Source organism: Cephus cinctus, unplaced genomic scaffold (genome assembly GCF_000341935.2).
Source record: "Cephus cinctus unplaced genomic scaffold, Ccin1 Ccin1_scaffold0008, whole genome shotgun sequence".
NCBI lineage: Eukaryota > Metazoa > Arthropoda > Insecta > Hymenoptera > Cephidae > Cephus > Cephus cinctus.
The window spans coordinates 755,299-777,111 of NW_014332759.1; the positions used below are offsets into that span (position 1 = coordinate 755,299).

At 36.2% G+C, this 21,813-nt stretch overlaps 5 protein-coding genes across 6 annotated transcripts; 3 read left to right on the forward strand and 2 right to left on the reverse strand.

Moving 5' to 3' along the window:
- Positions 1 to 2,489: 2,489 nt before the first annotated feature.
- On the forward strand, positions 2,490 to 4,598 carry LOC107272626 (26S proteasome regulatory subunit 7). The gene is made up of 6 exons (XM_015749992.2): positions 2,490 to 2,694; positions 2,774 to 2,811; positions 3,032 to 3,514; positions 3,634 to 3,798; positions 3,880 to 4,046; positions 4,128 to 4,598. The coding sequence occupies exons 1-6, from the start codon at positions 2,622 to 2,624 to the stop codon at positions 4,504 to 4,506; spliced, it is 1,305 nt and encodes a 434-aa protein (XP_015605478.1). The 5' UTR covers positions 2,490 to 2,621; the 3' UTR covers positions 4,507 to 4,598.
- LOC107272565 (cytochrome P450 302a1, mitochondrial) lies at positions 4,586 to 7,441 on the reverse strand. Its single transcript, XM_015749866.2, has 8 exons — positions 6,791 to 7,441; positions 6,387 to 6,627; positions 6,119 to 6,294; positions 5,791 to 5,995; positions 5,565 to 5,724; positions 5,241 to 5,489; positions 4,914 to 5,150; positions 4,586 to 4,845 (listed from the first exon to the last, which is right to left on the reverse strand). Exons 1-8 carry the CDS (start codon positions 6,945 to 6,947, stop codon positions 4,735 to 4,737), a joined length of 1,536 nt encoding a protein of 511 aa, XP_015605352.1. The 5' UTR covers positions 6,948 to 7,441; the 3' UTR covers positions 4,586 to 4,734.
- A 243-nt stretch (positions 7,442 to 7,684) lies between these two features.
- Positions 7,685 to 10,871, forward strand: LOC107272682 (retinol dehydrogenase 11). Of its 2 annotated transcripts, none has more exons than XM_025085684.1 (6): positions 7,685 to 8,598; positions 8,998 to 9,079; positions 9,460 to 9,764; positions 10,002 to 10,121; positions 10,290 to 10,506; positions 10,596 to 10,871. In XM_025085684.1, exons 1-6 carry the CDS (start codon positions 8,481 to 8,483, stop codon positions 10,609 to 10,611), a joined length of 858 nt encoding a protein of 285 aa, XP_024941452.1. In that variant the 5' UTR covers positions 7,685 to 8,480; the 3' UTR covers positions 10,612 to 10,871. The 2 variants fall into 2 exon arrangements, with proteins under 2 accessions (XP_024941452.1, XP_015605598.1); XM_015750112.2 differs by having other exon boundaries at positions 10,612 to 10,871.
- A 116-nt stretch (positions 10,872 to 10,987) lies between these two features.
- LOC107272745 (retinol dehydrogenase 12) lies at positions 10,988 to 16,058 on the forward strand. The gene is made up of 8 exons (XM_015750244.2): positions 10,988 to 11,641; positions 11,731 to 11,777; positions 13,057 to 13,267; positions 13,346 to 13,427; positions 13,695 to 13,999; positions 14,760 to 14,879; positions 15,312 to 15,528; positions 15,640 to 16,058. Exons 3-8 carry the CDS (start codon positions 13,153 to 13,155, stop codon positions 15,842 to 15,844), a joined length of 1,044 nt encoding a protein of 347 aa, XP_015605730.1. The 5' UTR covers positions 10,988 to 11,641; positions 11,731 to 11,777; positions 13,057 to 13,152; the 3' UTR covers positions 15,845 to 16,058.
- A 95-nt stretch (positions 16,059 to 16,153) lies between these two features.
- On the reverse strand, positions 16,154 to 18,841 carry LOC107268880 (proline-rich extensin-like protein EPR1). Its single transcript, XM_025087985.1, has 3 exons — positions 18,798 to 18,841; positions 17,613 to 18,480; positions 16,154 to 17,571 (listed from the first exon to the last, which is right to left on the reverse strand). The coding sequence occupies exons 1-3, from the start codon at positions 18,798 to 18,800 to the stop codon at positions 16,280 to 16,282; spliced, it is 2,163 nt and encodes a 720-aa protein (XP_024943753.1). The 5' UTR covers positions 18,801 to 18,841; the 3' UTR covers positions 16,154 to 16,279.
- Between the last annotated feature and the right edge of the window lie 2,972 nt (positions 18,842 to 21,813).

Here is a 21,813-nt window from a genome sequence, read left to right on the forward strand (position 1 = left end):
CAGACGGACACACTCAGCTTTTTTTTTATATTTCAAAAAGTATACATATCTGCAACTATGAAGATGAGGAATTTTTTTAAATGCCATGTTTGTAAATATTTTAGATTTATTATTAGATCAAATCGAAGTCAATTTGTAAGAATTATTTTATTAATTATATACTTATTTATTTATTGTTAACGTTAATAATTTTAAAAACAGACAAAGTAAAAAATACTCATTCGAAAAGTTCAAAAACAAATGACACACATATCAGCTACTCGGATGAGAATTTCGCGATCTTAAAATTGTTTCTCTTCTTGATTTGCTCCTTCTTGATTGGAGGATCCAATGGAATTAGGTAAATATACAATTGAAGATCTTATTGCTTATTTCTTCCGTGTTACGTATTCCATTGCATTGTAGAATGGCCTTTAGCTCTTAATTTTTTTTATTTTTTTTTTGACTCCTAGAAATAAATTTGACTTAGCTGAGATTCGATCGACAAAAAAGACACCCTAGGGTCTTTAGTAGCATCGAGTAAATTCAAAATCTTAAATTTTAACAGTTAACCACGAACTGGGACTCTCTCGTCGATTATAATGTCGGTGGCATCTTTGATTAAAGATGCAATTTTCCATTGCTATCGATCCAATCGATTACAATGATTAATTAGCATTAAAGTATCATGAATAGCCGATGAGTACATCCAATCATAGGCATCGCTAATTCGATATGATGGATGATGATTGGTAGTGCATTTGTATAAGTCAGTTGATAATGATGATGTACAAAATAAAATCAACTACTGTCGATATAGAATGTACTGGGATAATAGATTGGGATGAAGAATAAGATGAAGACTAGTGGAGGGAAGTTGAGACTGGAGTAGTGTAAAGTGCAGGGCATGGCATGGGCGGGTCGTGCAGGTGAAAGTGCTCTACGCATCTTAGCATCCTCCGGTATTTCAAATTTTTATTCAAGATGCCGGTCAAGGACTAATCAATATCTATAGCTTATAGTGTAGGCGGACGCGTGTTACCAAATGTTGGCCAATGATCTAGGATCTTTTTTTTATTCGTGTGTTACATCAATACACAATCATATGAGGCTATTAAAAAAGATGTCTTTCGAATAAAAAAGAGGGATCATTTAGAAATAGGGAGACCTATTTTATGTCTTCAAAATATTTAATTATATCAGATTGACCAGTATTAGATTTCTCTTTCGCTTCTTTGCATGCAAATTAATTGATTATACCGTTTATTAGCTTTTTAGTAATATTATTAACGTTCGTTAGTCGGTCGGGTGTCTTTCTGCTCATTAAGGAATATATTGTCCGTTAAAAATTGACAGCGATGTGTCGAATGGAATCTAAATCTATATGGGCCAATCATACACGAGTTTACCATGTGGGATTATTCAGTGTAGAGGTTATTTGGGCAGAGTTGAACGTCACCCTCCTGTGTCTGGCTCCACATAGATTTAATTTCCACTGACACATAGCCAAGTTCAAATAGAGCTGAAATAGAGTCCAGTTTTTCTACCTTCAGCCGTTTCCATTGGTTTCTACTAGACGGAGTTCAAGCGTTGATCTACACCCAACGGTTCAAGTAGAGTTGATGGAGAGTTGAGTGGAAATATCAGTTATACCAACAACACTTGTTATTTGTCATTTCTTTTGGATGATTGAGCTCAAGATCATTAAGACTGACTTATGTCATCATGCTCTTCGTACATTTTTTTCAACTAACTGTTTATAACGTTTTTCATGTCTATACTGGTTTTTACTTTATAAATCCACAAGATCCACATGCAGCATCTTTTAAACCATTTTAAACTGTCAGTACTACATAGCTGGCAGCACCGCTTACAACTCCAGTTCGACCCCAGATGCGCGTTTACACCAAACCTGATTTCGCCCAACTCAGTATCATTCGTAGGGTTAGGCCTAAAATTGAGTTTGGCGTTTCCATCACACTACTGTTCGATTCAACTCTGTTTCAACCTTATTAGTTAGCTCCTATTGCCCGTTTCCTCCGACGTGGTTTAAGCCTGGTTCAATTTTTTAAATACAGTTTTAAGATAAGGTAACCAGAGTTTGAATTTCGATTAACGTCGGAGGAAATGCGCATATGTCTTATAATTTAGTTTTGCTTTTGTGTATCGATCATGTAGTGTTTTGTCGTCGTTATTCACTGAGCGTGCTGCCTGTTTTACCGGCAGCGTAGACCTTTTTTGTGCTATGTACCAAATGAGTAATGGTTCGAGTAATGGTGGTGACGAACCTAATGGATATATTTATAGTGTATCTTATTATAATGAAAAAATTAAAAAATGATTCATTTTTTAGATATTAAAGACAGATTCATAATGAACTGATATAACTTTGAACATTTTTATTCATCACTGTTTTGTCATGGCAATGTTCTGTCTATTGACATCACTTTCGACGAGTACTTCAGTATTTAACCAACCACGTCGCTGACATCTTGTCTTTGGAAATATGTCAGATTTTTAATCTGGGTTGACTTTAATTTATGACTCAAAATTCGCTTGTAATTGAAAGGAATCATAACCAAAAGAAAAGCGTTGTGTGACTTATAATTACTGACGATTTAGTTGTCAAATCTGAGGTGAAAATGCCGGATCATTTAGGAGACGATATGCGCAAAGTGAAAGGAGAAGAGGAAAAGGAAGAGAAGGAAATAAAATGTTAGAATCAGAAAAAAAAACCATAATGTACGTCTAACATTTTTTTTGATTCATTAATTTTATACTATTATTTTTCCAGCTCTGGATGAAGGAGACATTGCACTGTTGAAAACCTATGTAAGGATATTTTCCTTGTATTTTATTAATTTAAAATATTTAATATCGTAGTTTAAAGCTGCTACATTTCAGTAGTCAGATATTTTAATACGAATATCGAATGCTAGTCTCTATTAACATTTGTGATCGTTGCTTTGTTTCAGGAATACTATATTAAATATGCTTTTATGAATATTTATCATTTTTCAAAATGGTTATTCCTGATTTATTCTTATTTCAGGGTCAGGGACAGTACACAAAGAGTATCAAGGCTGTGGAAGAGGATATACAGACAATAATAAAACGTGTGAATGAACTTACTGGCATCAAAGAATCAGACACTGGTCTTGCACCTCCAGCACTTTGGGATCTTGCAGCCGATAAACAAACATTGCAAAATGAACAGCCTCTACAAGTAGCACGTTGTACTAAGATCATCAACGCTGACTCCGATGATCCCAAGTACATCATCAATGTCAAACAATTTGCAAAGTTTGTGGTTGACCTGGCAGATTCAGTTGCACCAACTGACATTGAAGAGGGCATGCGCGTTGGTGTTGATCGGAATAAATATCAGATTCACATTCCTTTGCCACCTAAGATTGATCCTACCGTGACAATGATGCAGGTTGAGGAAAAACCTGATGTGACTTACAGTGACGTTGGAGGTTGCAAGGAACAAATTGAAAAATTGCGAGAAGTTGTGGAGACTCCTTTGTTGCACGTAAGTTAAATAGTGTAATTCATTGTTTGCCTTTAGAATTAAATCCTAATAAATAAGATGTAGCGTTAATCTTATTTCATTACAAAGATATAGTATAATTATAAAACATTTATTGGTAGCCGGAGAAATTCGTAAAATTGGGGATCGAGCCACCAAAGGGTGTTTTATTATTTGGCCCACCAGGAACTGGAAAGACCTTGTGTGCACGAGCCGTAGCCAATAGAACAGACGCCTGTTTCATCCGTGTTATCGGTTCGGAATTGGTTCAAAAATACGTAGGCGAGGTATGAAGCAATATTTTGCCTTGTATAAAGTGTAACAAATTATCTCTAAAATCATAATTAATATTCTTAATCCACGACTAGGGAGCGCGTATGGTAAGAGAATTATTCGAAATGGCGCGCAGTAAGAAAGCCTGTTTAATCTTCTTTGACGAAATTGATGCTATTGGTGGTGCCCGTTTCGACGATGGCGCCGGTGGGGACAATGAGGTTCAAAGAACTATGTTAGAACTAATTAACCAACTAGACGGGTGGGTTATCAATCACGTAATTAATCATTTCGCATAATCAATCAGTTGGCTATGACAAAAATATGTCTATTTTCTTAACAGATTTGATCCCAGAGGTAATATCAAGGTTCTTATGGCGACAAATAGGCCGGACACTTTGGATCCGGCATTGATGCGACCTGGTAGATTAGATCGAAAAGTCGAATTTGGTTTACCCGATCTAGAAGGGCGTACGCACATTTTCAAAATTCACGCTAGATCAATGAGCGTCGAGAGAGACATCCGATTTGAGTTGCTGGCCCGACTTTGCCCGAACAGCACAGGCGCAGAAATCCGTTCAGTTTGCACTGAGGCTGGGATGTTTGCCATTCGTGCTCGACGCAAAGTGGCTACTGAGAAAGATTTCCTTGAAGCCGTTAATAAGGTCATCAAGTCTTACGCTAAGTTCTCCGCTACACCTAAGTATATGACTTACAATTAAATATTTAGCATGACTCGAGTTGTTTTCGAAACATAGATTTCGCGTCTGTCTTCTTTGATAAAAATAAAGAAAAAAAGTATTAAAATCTTAAAGCCTTTCTTGTATTGACACTTATTCTATTGTATTTTATAAAATGTTCGATAACTACAAATTGTTTGGCATAGCAATGCGAAGCATTGGATAAGCATGCTTTAAAAGATTTATTTCTGATTTTTATGATTGGCTTCTTCAGTCCCTTCGAAGGAAATTAAGTTTAACAGCTGAATCTGGTTTATTGATTAGTAACGACTTGGAATCTAATATTTTTCCTTCCCACGTGAACTTCAGCTCTCGGCATATCTGAAAAATGTTCGTTTTTCGTTAGCGTTAAATAAATATTGATAAATCATTCTTAAAATTATACGTACGCGTAACAAAGTGACTTGTATGTTCTGTTCGGCTAGACGTCTGGCAATACATGACCTTGGTCCATGGCCAAACGGTAGCAATAAATAGGGATGTACAGTTTTGCTATTACTTGAAGATTTTTCTTGATCCTCCTTACGGCACTCTTCGCGGATCCATCGTTCTGGTATAAATGATTGGGAATTTTCGAAATACTCTTCCAAGCGACAAATCACTTGATTCTGAGTAACTACGACGGTCTAAAAATATTCCAGGACTTAAATAAATTATACTTTGTTTGTTATTCCTAGATTCTTTCTCAAAAGATTAAATGAGCCACGTGCACGTACTCCTTTGGGAACTTGATAGCCATTCAGAATTACGTCGTTTTGTAAAATTCGACCAACACCAACGGAAATTGGATTCAATCTCAAAGTTTCTTTTATGATCGCCTTAGTGTAACTCGCTTTTCCCAAAACAGTGGCGGTCACCGGATCCTCAGGATTCTCTAATAATTTTTTGGATTCTTTATAAAGAACTTCCTGAGTTCTTGGATTATTCGCTAAGTGATACAATGCAAATGCTGTAGTATAGGTAGTCTGAAAGTAAATCATCATAAATTAAGTTGATTCCGAATTAGCTCTGTAATTTTATATTTAGATTCAGTTTCTTACCGTATCTATACCAGCGAGTAACATGTCGCAAGCCATTCCAACGACATCTTTTTCGTCCAATGCAGGATTTTTTAAATATATTTCCAAAAGGGACTCTGTGTCCCCCGAAGGAATTTGATTCATTCCTTTTATTTTTCGCGATACCATTTCGATGGCTACCCTTAAAAATAAAATACTTTATTAGCAAAGTTATTAGATAACCAAGATCGTAAGCAAAACGACTTACTCCTCCATACAGTTTTGTGCTTTGCATAATTTTCTATAGAGAGGTGTATTAAAAAATCTCCACAGTCTCAGACCATTATCCAACGCAAGAATTGCTTTATTAGTCGACAAAGCAGCTTCTATTAATTTTGAACTTCGAGAACCTTCCAGCATCTCTACTTCTGAGAAACTATTTAGTTTTACATCAAAAGCTACGAGACACGTCACTGCGTAACACACAACACATTTTAGACATATGTAAACTTAAATTGTATCAATTTTTTGATGAATGTAATCAAAAATTCTTAACCGAATGGATATAGAATTTTTAATCGTTAAGAAAATCCTACATTCCAGATAGAGACGCGACAGCAATGGTAAAAAATTATCGAATTTCTCTCGAGTGCAAATTTTCAAAAATTGCTTGACAACCATATCAGTGTCCTCCAAATAATTCTTTACATTTTGCGGTCGACTTATGGCCTTTTGCAGTTCTTTACGTAATCTCCACCATTCTGGTCCATTTCTGTGAAGCATAATACAAAGTATTTAAATTTCTTGACAATAAGATTAATAAAAAAACATTTAACAGTACAAATATTTTAATTAATTAATTACGTAGGTAACAGGCCTCCACTGTTATAAATATGAGGACGATCCTTTCTATATTTTGCAAGAGCAAGATGGCTTCGTCTCTCTGGATGCAAATTCATTTCCGCCCGAAATATTTCAGCAATATCTTCAGGTCTGAAGATCCAAACCAAATGAACACCCGGTACAATTTCCTCTCGAACCAGTGGACCGTACCGAGCCAATTTTTTAGCTCCATTCTTATGTAATCTTTCAAAATTATATTCACCTACAATTAATTTTAAACAACGATATACTTATTTAGAATTATCCATTATCAATTTTATATAACACTTTTTTTTTAAATTCCCTCTCTTACCAGGATGGTCAGAATGAAACTCATCCTTACCAACAGCGCAAGAAAAAAGTAAAAATAAAAAAACGCGACTTACCAACCCAAGGAATATACTTGTACAGAGTACCAATAAACGGCAGAGACTTCGGACCTGGAATATCCTCGAATGGTCGAGGACTGAGTTTATTCACCCGTTTCTGATTTGTGACTGAACGCTGCAGACTTTTTAGACATTTTTTTAATACCGACAACATCCTGCTTTTCGACGAGGATTCACTAATCGAATATCTTTTTCGAGGAATTATGAAAAAACTAACACAGCAAGGTTTGCTACTTTAAAATAATGTGGTTTAACGGTTTATCTATTTTTCACTACCTTTGGATCAATCTCGTAAAATGATTCCTCGTTTACATTCATGTATCAAAACGGTGAGGTCTCCTCATCCTTCCTTTATGGAACACCGATGCTGACTGAAGTCAAGGACTATCTGAGTCCCATCTTCGACCTGGGTCTTTTCTCATCCCCACTTTACATTAGGAAATTATTCTGTTGTCGCTAGGTATTCTGTACCGACTATTGAATTTCAAATGAGTTGCATTTATTTGATACTTTAGATAAGGCAACCGATCATTCTTGCACTGTTTCCTGGTTTGATGACGGATACAGTACCTTGATTTGAAATTCGATCCGTTAGATTTTCTTTTAATATGAAATGTATACAATTATTGTATTTCTAATTTGAGATTTTATTGGCATTTATACATTGTTGAGCGATTTCGTACTCGGAGTTTTAATCGGGCATGTGGAATTTTTCATGAGGAACGGTATCCCATCCGTTTAATCAGATTCGCTTCAATAGATTTCACAAAAGATTCCAAGACCATAGTCTCATGTTAAATTCTTTGTTTCTTGTGTTCTTGAAATGTTTAATTTAATTTTGACAAGATCTTTCAGATTTCATAGCAGAACGTTACAGATCTGATGCCACAAACTTTTCACGCAACTTTACATTCTGACATTAAAATATAAAACAGAATTTAATAAGTCAAACACTGCTGTTCTACCAAAGGAAGAAACGCTGATTTTGATATTCTTGAGAATCATTAATTCTCTCAACTTATTCAATCAACAATGCCAACATCACTTGCATTTATTTAAACTAATAAATGACAATTGCAGATAAAATTTTTGGTACCAAGAAAATAATAATTATATTAAATTCTGTCGGTTGATTCAGGCCTAGTTTAGATCTTGACATGACAAGAATTTAATAATCAATGTTCAATCAGTATCAACATATTTATCTAAATTCTTCTGGAGTTTCGTTTTAGGTATGAAAAGAACTTATACTATACTTCTTCAAATGTTTTCCTATCATTTGATAAAAATCAAAGACATTAGTCGCAATATGTCTGCCTGGTAAATATGGTATAGTCTGTTCTTTTAGTCAACATATACAAAGCTCAGAAGTCAAGAATCTGTGACTATACACTTGAATACTCTCATCCATCCTTTCTGGATCCCTTCTCTTGGCGAGACTTACAGTGCTATAATTGCGTAGCACTCTGTATTTTCAAACGCAGTTGCCACAGGGTTATCGTGTTGGCAACAGCAACGCCCAATATACAGTTTTTCTGGAGCGTCATCCATTTTATTAATCTGATTGACAGAACAAACTTTCTTTATATCAGCTGCATGACTGATTTGTGATAATCATTTAAGAATTCAGAAGCGATTGTAACCTTTTGAGTGAAATTTCAGAATTATATTGAAAATATTGTGTGAAATGTGGCCGTTCAGTACACAGTGTCAGAGCAAGGTGCGCCTTGTTGGCAAGACCGTCATTATCACCGGAGGGAATACCGGTATCGGCAAGGAAACCGCTAAGGATTTATACAGAAGAGGTAAATTTGAATGAACTTCTTAAAAAATATTTTATATCTATTATTTATTTTTATTGGATTTGTTAGATGTATAGATATAACAGACATACCAATATCAGAAGTAAACCCGTGAATTTAGAGCATATAAATCTTTAAATAAAATTTGTATGATAAGATGTGAACGACATTTCTTTTTAATAGTTTCGTTTTTCTGTCAATTTTAATCATACTTCTAAGTACGTGTAATTCATAAATGTAATATACAATATATGGTCTTCAAGTATTATAACTAGTATGCGTTTAAATAAATGGTATCGCGTGTATAGTTTGCCTTGAGTGTATATAATACAAAAAGCAAAAACAGTGTAAGGATACTTATTTTTTTTAATTTTTTATATATCTTATTCTTCTGGTTCAAAGGTGCTCGAGTCATTCTTGCCTGTCGGGATCTTCAGAAAGGAAATGAAGCCGCTGAAGAAGTGAAGAATAAACTGCCGTCGAAGTAAACAAATGTGCATAATACACTAGAACCTTGGAGAAAATATTTGCTTGGCATACCTCAACAAATTCCTATGCGAAATAATTAAATATGCTTAACATGGAGTATCAAGTAGCATGTTCGTGCAATATACATTCGAACATCTAGAACTTCTAGTTTTCCGCGCCGCGAGTCATTCGTATCGTATATCGCCAATGGAAAATTCGGATGACTTAGCAATAGATTGAAATAATGAAAAATAACCTATACAGTAAAAAGCCTTTAGATACGTTCTAGAAATATTGTTAAAACGTATCTGAATGTTTTCTGCTGTAGAAGAATGTTTGTGACGAAGCTTGGTAAAGATTTAATATCAATAATAATATAATGATATATATCCACAGACCGCAAAGGGAACAATTCCAGGGCGAACCAGGAGAAGTTCAAGTATGTCGTCTGGACTTGACTAGTTTGGCTAGTGTCAGAGAATGTGCACAAAATCTTCACACAACGGAAACGGCTGTGCATATTCTCATCAACAATGCTGGCATAATGATGTGTCCCTTTGCAAAGACCGAAGACGGTTTCGAATCTCAGTTGCAGACCAATCACCTTGGACATTTTTTGTTCACGCTTCTACTTCTACCGAAGATTCGTACTTCCGGTCCTGGCTGTCGGATTGTTAATGTATCATCATTGGCTCATATACGTGAGTCAAAATACTTTTTTTTTTAAAGTTCGTGTGGGTATCGTATAAGATAAAAATTTTATTATTACGTTCTATGGTGACATTTTAAGTTAATAATGGGTAATTCAGATTATAATTGAAGTGGGCGTACAATATTGAAAATATTGATACTAAAATATGAAAATAAATTACACTAGCTTATAAGTTAGGTATTTATCCGTATTAATTATTGTGTTATCAACATTATTGTTTGAACAGATGGAGACATTCATTTTGATGATCTGAATTTGGAAAAGTCTTACTCGCCAATTAAAGCTTACGCTCAAAGCAAGCTAGCTAATGTTTTGTTCACTAAAGAATTGGATAAACGTTTGAAAGGTATTTATAAACGTAGTATTCGTAATATAACCAATTAATTTAAAATATATCCAAGCCATGTGTATCTTACTGATCGTTATTTAAGATCCTGCATGATATTATAACAGATTCGAATCACTTTTTTTCGTTATTATTTCACCTAATACGTAAATATTGAATCATTTGCAGACGCTAAAATTGATAATATCACTACCTACTCTCTTCATCCTGGTGTTATATCTACTGAATTATCGAGGCATTTGGATTCATCATTTTTCCGCGGAAGTCGATCGCTCTTCTCGTTTTTTTGGGGACCATTTATGAAGACACCAGAACAGGGTGCACAGACCACTATCTATTGTGCAGTCGCTGAAGAATGTAGTAAAGAGAGTGGACTTTATTATAGGTAAGTATATTTTCCTATTTACGTATATGGATTAACCTTAGTAATTATTGATTTTAAGTGAACTGGAAATGTACAGTGAGGAAGAATAGATTTTCATTTTTTTAGGGAATGCGCAGTGAATAATCCGTCTAACAAAGCTAAGGATGCAAATGTAGCTAATAAATTGTGGAATGAAAGCATGAAGATGGTGGGGTTGGACCCTGAAGATAACATTGAAGAATTATTGAAAAAGATTGAGAAAGATATTTTACCTCCTCTGCAGAGCATATTAAAAAATACAGAGAAAGATGTTCCATCGTCAAATCCATAATTTTATCTAAAACGACATCGTTTTTATGAGTATTAATATAATTATCGAACAACTACATAATTGCTTCATACAATGGTGGACATGTCCTAAACATAAGTATAACTTTGATATTTTTAAAACTTTGTATCTAATTAATGTTGTATTTTTTTTTTATTGAATTCTGCGCTTATTAAGGAAGTTTATATATTTAATTTAATAAAATTTTCTGATATGCTTGTATATTAGTCAATGATGATCATTATATGGCTAAATCAAATGTTTGTAAATATTATAATATTGTTCTATACATTTATTAATTTAAATAGTTATACGTCTGAAAATTAAAACGTTTAAAAAAGCTTTAAGTATTAAGACATATACACCATATCAACATTAGAAATATTATTTTTATTATATCCTATTTATCGATCAATGCAGTCTTGAGTATGCCAAAGGTAGAATCAGGTAGAATTAAAATGTTTGCCAGTATGGGTTTAGTTCCTCCTACCAATGGGGCATATAAAGAGGCACTGGTTTTTCGGGTTTGAGAATGTGAGAAATGATTACTGGAAATAGCATTAGGTCAAGAGACAATTGACATTAACCAAAGACAACTGAATAACCATACACAGACGCAAATCTCATAAGAGACACAGAGAAGCTAGAGGCTGAAGTTGATTTAAGCATTTGGTAAAAGGCGTACAAGGTAACCAATACTGGTGGGGATTTAGAAGTACCAGTGGAAGATAATTCTAAATCTGACGTAATCTACAGCACCGAGGAATTTTGTGTTTGACAGTTAGTTGTCACAGAAGGTATGCTGGAACCAGTATAAAAGTTTTGGAGGTAGTTAGAACACCATGTATTGTTTAAAACACAAAATACTTGGGAACTGGTACTCTTAACTAAATACTAATTACCGTTTTCCTTTTAAGGCATAAATCTACACACTTCGCCACACTTCCGGCACAGATGGACACAGGTATATTTCTTTTATACTACGAAATCATGCGTAAATCATAAGTATCCGTTGCTCTATGCGAATGGACCAATGGTATAACGTTTATGCCTCTTTAAGAATGGCTTGAGGAGAAAATGAACTACAAGTATACAAGAAGTGTGTCAATATGTGTCGAAAAAGAAAACGCCCAATATCTCCTCCGTATTTACAAATTGCAAATAAGAGGTTATGGGGAAAGCAGTTAAATGCTCCAGGGTCCAAAAATACCATGTTCCATCCTATTGCCAGCATAAAAATAACACAGTTCATATTACACTATTGTTTTATTGGAAATATAGTGCTATCACTGAATTATAGTCTCAGACTACCTGAAACTTAGAACGTAGAGCTACGAAAGGAGAGTCACGAGTGTATTCTGTTCTCGGGATGGTTCATGGGATCACATGGGATGACGTAATTTACGTAACGAAAGTAACAAAGTAACGCGATATTTGAAATGCACTTTGCAGATTCTGAATTTTTCTTAAGAGTATTTATATAATCAAAGCACCTTAGATATTCCATGCATATCTGTACTTAAAAAAAATATTTTACTAGGGCCTCATTCCTTCGAGGTGGTTTAATACGTAAACTGTTTCTCCTCGAATTGAAAGTATTTGATTGACTAACTGTGCAGTTAAACAAAGTTTAACCACCAAACTATGTTGAGGAATCGAGCCTAGATATTTCACTATGACAGTTTTTTTTTACATATATGTTTTTTAGTTAAAGGGATAACTTGCCATTTCGTCAGAATATAAATAAAATCTTTATTTTCATGTAGATCAAGGTTATAGAAGCTAACATAGAAGTAACATTTTTATTAAGTTTTTATTTTAATTTATATGGAACATAGTATATTTACTTGAACTTTAACATGGACTGCAATGTATGACAGAATATTCTTACGTGTGGAAAATAACTCAAAATTCTCCATACCATTCCATTTTCAAGAAACCGCAAACGCAGCGGCTTATTATTTTTCAATTATCCAAAAATGAAAATAATTAACACTTCTTTGGAACGAGTAGAGCCATATATATATGAGAAGATACTTGCAGAATATGAATCCCTATTCGTTCTTAACTCTACTACCCTCTTTTTGAATCGACTATGCAAATGTGAAATTTTTGTACATAAAACGATATGTCGATAAGCAAAGTGTGTCAGAGTGAAACAGCAATTTGGGCGGAGGGCGAGGGAGAGCCGTTCTTTGGTTATCTACATACATTTAATCCTCTGATATGACTTCCTCATACAGCTATTTAAAATTGAGAGCTTCGATGGATTGTTATTGAGAAACTATACAATATTTTTGTGAGAGATTTGTCTTAAATAAAAAAAAGTACTGTGAACGATGCTATTCCATACATCATGCAAGAGTAAAGAGCGGCTTGTTGGTAAAACTGTCATCATCACCGGAGCAAACACCGGTATCGGTAAGGAAACTGCGAGGGATTTATATAGAAGAGGTAAATTTTTTTTCCCAAAATATTTTTACCTCCTGATGGTTTTTATTTAAAGCCAGCATTTAAAAAAAATTTGTTTAGGCGCTCGAGTAATTCTTGCGTGTCGAGATGTTCAGAAAGCAGACGCGACTGCTAAAGAAGTAAAATCAAATCCGCCGTCGCAGTAAGTACTAGTTTCACATACCTATGTACTGTTAACTTTTAGTATATGTATATGTGTAAATGTATAAATGTAGAATTATGACTACAAGTGACATTTAACCTTTTACATTATGAAATATGCGTTAATTATTTCGATTGCAAAGGTCTAATAGTACAAAAATAAAATATTTAAAAAAACAAGGATAATACTGTCCTAAGTTTTAGTTCAAGTTGAATTATAATTTTGAAGCTTGAATATTAAAACTAATATCTTGTCTTACTTATTTAGACCAAACAAGGAACAGTTCCAGGGTGAACCAGGGGAAGTTCTAGTCTACCAGCTGGACCTCTGCAGTTTAGCTAGCGTGAGAAACTGTGCAAAAGATATTTACAAAAAAGAATCAGCCGTGAATATTCTGATCAACAATGCCGGCATGGTCATAGAATCCTTCGGAAAAACCGAAGATGGTTTCGAAACTCAACTACAGACCAATTATCTTGGACATTTTCTGTTCACGCTTCTATTATTGCCAAAGATTCGAGCTTCTGGTCCAGGCTGTCGAATCATCAATGTATCGTCTCTGGCCCATCATTGTAAGTCAGTTTTTTACTATGAAAAGTCTAATCTATATCCTAAGCTGATAGGATATCTGTTTAGATATGCTATCTTATCAATATCATGGTTCAAGGTATTCCGAGCATGAATTACATTTTTATGGGTGCCTAAGAGGCATCTCTTATATTGTCGAGCATATAAAGCAGTACTGCAGTGAAACGATAGAAGATTTTATGGAATTTTTTAATGCATAAAATATGTGGAATTTAGAATTGTAAATCATTGTCCAACTTTTATTTCCTTTTGAAAATCAAGTCGCCGACGACGATTTCAAACGTATTCTCGCATCTTTCAATAATATTTTCTTATGAAAAACTACGCCGATAATCGCTGAAAATCTCTAAAATTCGCTGGGTCCATTGTAATATTTTATACTTTCGACTTGAAGATAATTAACATGAGAAATCTACAATTGAAACGCAGACGCGATAAGTAAATCCGTAATCGAGCCCGATTTTTTTTAACACACATCGTTACATGATGAAATTATGGTATAGGACAAAATTATTACATTAATTTCTGCACACTATTGTTTTATGCTTGGAATACCTTCTTTATAAAGTATTGCAGTTACTTTATATTGAGAATGTATAATTTGAAGATAATCCATGTCTAATAAATCATGATGAAATATTTGACAGTATGTCATTGGAAAATAAATTTATCTGACTTGATGATTTTGCGAACACCAGACCCTCGATGAATATATTTATTTTGTGTCTATCCTTTTTTCAACAGATGGGGATATTCATTTTGATGATTTAAATTTGGAAAATTCGTATACGATGAAAGAAGCTTACTGTCAATCCAAACTGGCTAATGTTTTGTTCACCGTAGAATTGACCAGACGTTTAAAAGGTATTTACTAATGACAAAAATAAATAATAATAAAATAATGCCAAGAAGTAAATATTTATTACAAAATTTCATGCAAATTCTAATCAAATATATTGTATATAATTAATTTTTTTGTTCACTTTTATATACTGTAGACTCTCTTTACGCGAACGTTTTTGGAGTTGTAGGTGAAGGCGATCAGAGAAAAACGATTACTTAATAAGAACCCCCCACTGTATAGCAGTTCTTTAGCAGAATACATTGTCTTTATTTGTTCTCTAATACGGAGCTTTGCATGCTGGTATGTCGGTACGCTTGGTACTTGATAATAGGGATAATCTTTCAATACCCCGCAGACGCAAGGGATACAAACGTTTTAACGGGAGTTTACTGTAATAAAAAATAAAAGTATTTCTGTAGTGGATGAAGTTTATATTAAACGACTACTTGTAGAGGCCAACATTGATGGTATCACAACGTACTCCGTTCATCCTGGTATGGTAAAAACTGACATATCGAGAAATATACATTCATACCTACTTCGCATTATGCAAGTAGTGTTGACTCCTTTTGCGCCACTGTTTGTAAAAACGTCCGAGCAGGGTGCGCAAACCACGATCTACTGTGCAGTCGCTCAAGAGTGTAGTAAAGAGAGCGGACTTTATTACAAGTGAGTAAAATTTATAATTTCCTTCACCTTCAATCCTGTTGCGGTTATAGATTGCGGATAAACGAGGTATAATAAATGAAGGTGAATGTATTTCCAATTTTATTCTTTTAGGGACTGCGCGGTAGCAAACTTGACAAATAAAGTTAATGACACAGAGTTGATTGCCAAGTTGTGGAATGAAACCATGAAGATGGTGCGTTTAGAACAAGAAAACAATCTCGAAGAATTACTCAAGAAAATTGAGAAGAATGTTTTACAGTCCGTAGATGATACATTAAAAAATTCTGAAAAAGTCATTCCACCGTCAAATATCTAATTTCCGTTAAAGAAGCAGAAGTTATTAATATTGATATCAATACAGTGATGAAATACTTTAAATTACAGTGAACGCACGTCCGATATCAAAAAATTGTATCATAAATGAAACATACTTTACGTACAGTTGTAATTGTGACAGTATTATTTTGCTTTCAATGAATATTCTGTATTCCTTGCAAAACTTGTACTTAATCAATAAAACTAGAGATATATACGTATATACATTCAATTAGATTAATTATAATAAATGCGTGGTTGTAAGGTGAAATGTAAAACGCTCACAAGTAAGAAAGTATGGTTCAATATATTTATTGAGTTAGAAGGTGTTGTATATGAAATTGAAAACATTTAAAAGGGCCTTGAGTATCAAGACATTCACGTCATATCTACATTAAAATATTATTCATATTTTATCCTAATCATAAATCCATTTTTAGTATGGTGTGGAACGGAGTAGAGGTGGAAGAGGAATATCAGCAAGAATGGGTTTGTGTGTTTTTACTACAGATGGGGAATCAAAGACTGGGGCTTGGATTTCTGGAGCGTAAGCGGATTCCTGAAGTTTAGGTGCAGCAGGGATCTGGGGCAAAGGTGCAAGAATTTCTGGAGCGTAAGCGGATTCCTGAAGTTTGGGTGCAGCAGGGATCTGGGGAAGAGGAACGGGAGGTCCATAGATAGGTTCAGGCTGTTTGGGTGCCTCGCGAATCTCAGGAGCATATACGGGTTCAGGGATTTCTAAGGCGTAGATTGGTTGAGGTAGTTCGGGTGGTTCAGGGATATCAGCAAGAACAACGGGAGAACTATAGACTGGTGCAGGTGCTTGGGGTAGTTCACGGATTTCAGGAGCATAGACAGGCTCAGGCAGTTTGGGTGCTTCTGGGATGTCTGCAAGGACAACGGGAGGACCATAGACTGGTGCAGGTGCCTGGGGTAGCTCAGGGACTTCAGGAGCATAGACAGGCTCAGGCAGTTTGGGTGCTTCTGGGATATCAGCAAGAACAACGGGAGGACCATAGACTGGCGCAGGTGCTTGCGGTAGCTCAGGGACTTCAGGAGCATAGACAGGCTCAGGCAGTTTGGGTGCTTCTGGGATGTCTGCAAGGACAACGGGAGGACCATAGACTGGTGCAGGTGCCTGGGGTAGCTCAGGGACTTCAGGAGCATAGACAGGCTCAGGCAGTTTGGGTGCTTCTGGGATGTCTGCAAGGACAACGGGAGGACCATAGACTGGTGCAGGTGCCTGGGGTAGCTCAGGGACTTCAGGAGCATAGACAGGCTCAGGCAGTTTGGGTGCTTCTGGGATGTCTGCAAGGACAACGGGAGGACCATAGACTGGTGCAGGTGCCTGGGGTAGCTCAGGGACTTCAGGAGCATAGACAGGCTCAGGCAGTTTGGGTGCTTCTGGGATGTCTGCAAGGACAACGGGAGGACCATAGACTGGTGCAGGTGCCTGGGGTAGCTCAGGGACTTCAGGAGCATAGACAGGCTCAGGCAGTTTGGGTGCTTCTGGGATGTCTGCAAGGACAACGGGAGGACCATAGACTGGTGCAGGTGCCTGGGGTAGCTCAGGGACTTCAGGAGCATAGACAGGCTCAGGCAGTTTGGGTGCTTCTGGGATGTCTGCAAGGACAACGGGAGGACCATAGACTGGTGCAGGTGCCTGGGGTAGCTCAGGGACTTCAGGAGCATAGACAGGCTCAGGCAGTTTGGGTGCTTCTGGGATGTCTGCAAGAACAACGGGAGGACCATAGACTGGTGCAGGTGCCCAGGTTTTGGTGGAGGAGGTCCGTAAACAGGTACGGGTACTGGTGGAGGTGGAGGTGGCGGCGGAGGCGGAGGTGGAGGCGGAGGCGGTGCTTGAGGTTCAGGTGGTCCATAAACCGGTGTAGGTTTTGGTGGAGGAGGTCCGTAAACAGGTACGGGTACTGGTGGAGGTGGAGGTGGCGGCGGAGGCGGAGGTGGAGGCGGAGGCGGTGCTTGAGGTTCAGGTGGTCCATAAACCGGTGTAGGTTTTGGTGGAGGAGGTCCGTAAATAGGTACGGGTACCGGTGGTGGAGGTGGAGGTGGAAGTGGTGCTTGAGGTTCAGGTGGTCCATAAACTGGTGCGGGTACTGGCGGAGGAGGTGCAGGATCCGCTCTTATCTTTGGCGGTGGTGGCAAGTTGGCAATCTTTTGAGGTGGTCCGTAGATGGGTGCCGGTATTGCTGGTGGAGGATCACGCTGGATCTGTGGTGGTCCGGAGACAAGCCGACGTTCTGGTGGTGGTGGAGGTGGAGGTTGTACAAAGGTCTTAGCTCGATTAATAAGTTGAGGAACTCCATACACGGCATGAGGTACGATTACTTGTTGTTGAGGACCGTTATTCTGTGACAATCCGCTATTGAGATCTGATTGATCTATCTTTTGCGTGTCAATTGGCGCAGATATAAGTTGAGGAGCATATGGGAATTGCTTGGAGATCCTTTCGGTATTGAAATCTGGCAGGTTGAATTCCTCATCATGATGAACCAAATTGTTGCTTTTTTGGAATGCAATTACCGGCGGTGGTGGAGGTGGCACCGGTTGCAAGGGTTTCTTCGCTGTTCTTGGGTCGGCTAATGTGAAGGCCACAAAGGCCAGCACTAAAAAGTACTTCTGTAATTGAAAAATTAAATGCGAATTAATCGGTAGCTCATCCTGTGATTAATGATTAATGATTTTTTGGATGTCGTATTCGCGATATGACGATCAATTATTAACTTGTAGAGTGACTATACTGCACAGTTCCTGATTATGACAATTGATTGATTGATTTTTGATTGTTTATTTATAGTATAATAATCCCACAATTTTTCACTGTATCTTTTAATAATTATCGATTGCACTACTCGATTCATGTAATTTTATAATTTTTCTTTCAACTTTGGATACTTGACTTCTCTTGCAGCTGATGGTAAACTATATTCACTTACCATATTTGGTGATTTGACAGTGAATGTCGAAGTACTGTGCTGACACTGAAATGTATTCTAGCTTATATACTGAAATCCGAAAATGAAAATTGCCCGAGGAAGTTTTATGCTTTCCGCTCCAGGCATAGTATTTCCAAATGCTGTCGTTGTTATGTTTTCTAATACTTCATATGTAAAAGCCCACGCGCATTTATGTGCTATGAATGAATATAGAGGACTAGAAAATCTTATTCAGTGCTCGGTACAGTACTAATTTGAAAAAAAATTGGAATCCATTTCATCCTAAATTATTTAAAAAAAGTATAAGATCATTTGAATGAATAATACAAAGCATTAGAGGACGAAATCCCTGTACACGTACAAGGACAGTTTATATAGAAATGATGTTTCTTAGTATGTGGTCATTGGCAAATGTAGATTTTTGAGAAATTTCCACAAAAAGAATATATCATTGGACGTTATTAAAATCTGCTGTGGGCACTAACCTAACCTAATTAAATTTTTTATATACAAAATACAAAAATAAACTCAAGAAAAATTGTATAATTATTCCGACTATCAAATATGTTATATATATATATATACATTTTTCAGCCTTTTACGGTCATTGCTTATATGATCATAATTGGAAGTCTGGTAGAAGTCGCATCCGGTAGTTTTCCCTTGCTGACGTTTCGCAACTGCAATTTGTTCCAACAGAGCTTGGAATTCACTTCGATATTTCAGCATTCGATGGTGTCAGTCGATAATTATCATTCTTGACTTTTGTTTTAACAAAATCGACAAAATCGTCGGAAAATCTAGTAATAATCCGACAATGACTTCCATTTCCTATTGACGACTGTTTTCGGCTGCAATTTCCGTGAAATGACAGAAGGCATTTTATAAAAAGCCTAAGGCTCCAAAATCATCTGGCAAGACGATAATGTATTCCGCATTCTTGTATAACGACCGCACGACAATTCCTCCATTCATTTGTTGGACTCTGATGCACTGTACACGCGGATCCATACACAGAAAGTCATTTTAGATAGTGCAATTATTTTTCAAATAATCATGGCTGACGTTTCTTGTATATTGTTCGACCATAAATCCTGAAATTAAGGTATAAGCGTAAGTAACTAAAATTACGGCACAGACACAAAAACAACACATTAAAATAGCAACTAATATTATCATCGACATAGAAATTATACTAAACCCACTACAAATTCTCAATACACCCGACTGTCTGTTTTACCATTAATTCTGTTTCTTCGAAAAAATTCAAACCTTCGCGCCATATAAAGTATTGCGAAATCCTACTTTTCTGACAAAGATAAATCACTGTTACGTACCTGGAAAAAGAATACTAATCAGTATATCTTGGAAAAATTTATGGCTGACACGTTGAAACGCAACGACATCCCCTTTTTGTGTATCTTCTTCGTGCAGCCTCTGTATGTCCACCTGAGAAGAAAAAACAAAAAGAGAAAGACTGTAAAGAGAGACGAAGGTACTTACAGTGAATCTCGTTAGCTCGACAAGAGCATGCTCCCTATTTGGTCAGCATCGTCGAAAAACGTAACCGGAGTAATGACAGTATATCTTTTTTATATGTTTTCATTATTTTTAGCAAATCAAACGAAGTAACTAGAAAATAACATAGCAGGACAGATCCAATATGTTTATCAAATATAGGGAGTGTCTCGTCCAGTGTGGGTTGAAATCCTCGTGGCAAGGAGCCGGACCTGACTGAACATGGCCGCAAGCCATTAAATTACAAAAAAAAAGGATGATTAAAATAAAAATGAAACTACAGTTTTAATAAAATTTTAATTACGAATTCAAAATAACATTCGGAGCCCATAATTACACTATGGTAGATCTATCCACACGTAATATCCCATAAATAGCAATACGCCTTATCGTAATGATGATAACGGGAACGATAATGATAATCATTCCCCTTGTACAATCTTTTTCAGTCATCAGTTCCTAGTATACTAATAACTGATATATTCTCGATCATAATTATCAATAGGCGAGTACCGTACGGTATGATGACCCCTATGGTAACGTAAGAAGACAATGAGGGTCTGCACTAATCGTAAATAAATACTTAACATAATGTCTAGTTCAGATGTCTGAATAACCTGTATAGAGTATCTGTACTATATTAACTATGTAGATAAATATGTACACTCGTAAGATCCTACTAAAAGCATCTACGAACGTTCGATTATTTACGAAGTTGTTTCTCAACAAAATTCGCCATCGAAAATCTACTAGAAATACGATGATCGGCTTTTGAAGTCATTGAACTTGATTTTGCGAAGGTGGACCCTGAAGTCGTAACGGCGCGTTGCGCGTAGGGAGCGTCGCGATTGAATATGCAACTGGCGCTGTTTATTTTCGTGCTCACCCTTATATGTGAGAATACGTGGGCTACCAGGAAGACAATTGGACTATTCGTGAAAAGGGACACCGGTAACGTATGAGCTACCAGAGTCCCATGAGAACGTCAAGATCAACGATAACGGGCTGGTACGTTTTTTTGTACTTATATGTATACGGTACCAACATTAAAATCGAACAACGTTATACTAGATTTACATTAATGCGTATTGTCCCTCTTAATCTTTTCCGCAATGATTTTATGCGTGAACAAATATTTTGTTTATAAATGAACGATGTGGTTTTTTTTACGAGATAAAAATAATTGTTTGATCATTTAATGGGTGATATACGTAATTGTTGTGTCACCGGTAACAGTGAGTCATATGAGTTTTAACGGAATATATATTATGAGATTTCTTAAATAACAATTCCTTGAATGACAGTTCGATTACCTTTTATGTGAGCATTGTATATATATGCATATTAGTATGATGTGTCAGGAATCCTGCGGAGTCCTTGAAAATATTAAATAAGTTTGTAATTAATTAATAATATCGCGTTTTAACGGAGGTTACCAGGAAGACGATACTTGATTGTCTAACAAGAGCAACGTCCAGAACAAGGATATCGTCAGAAG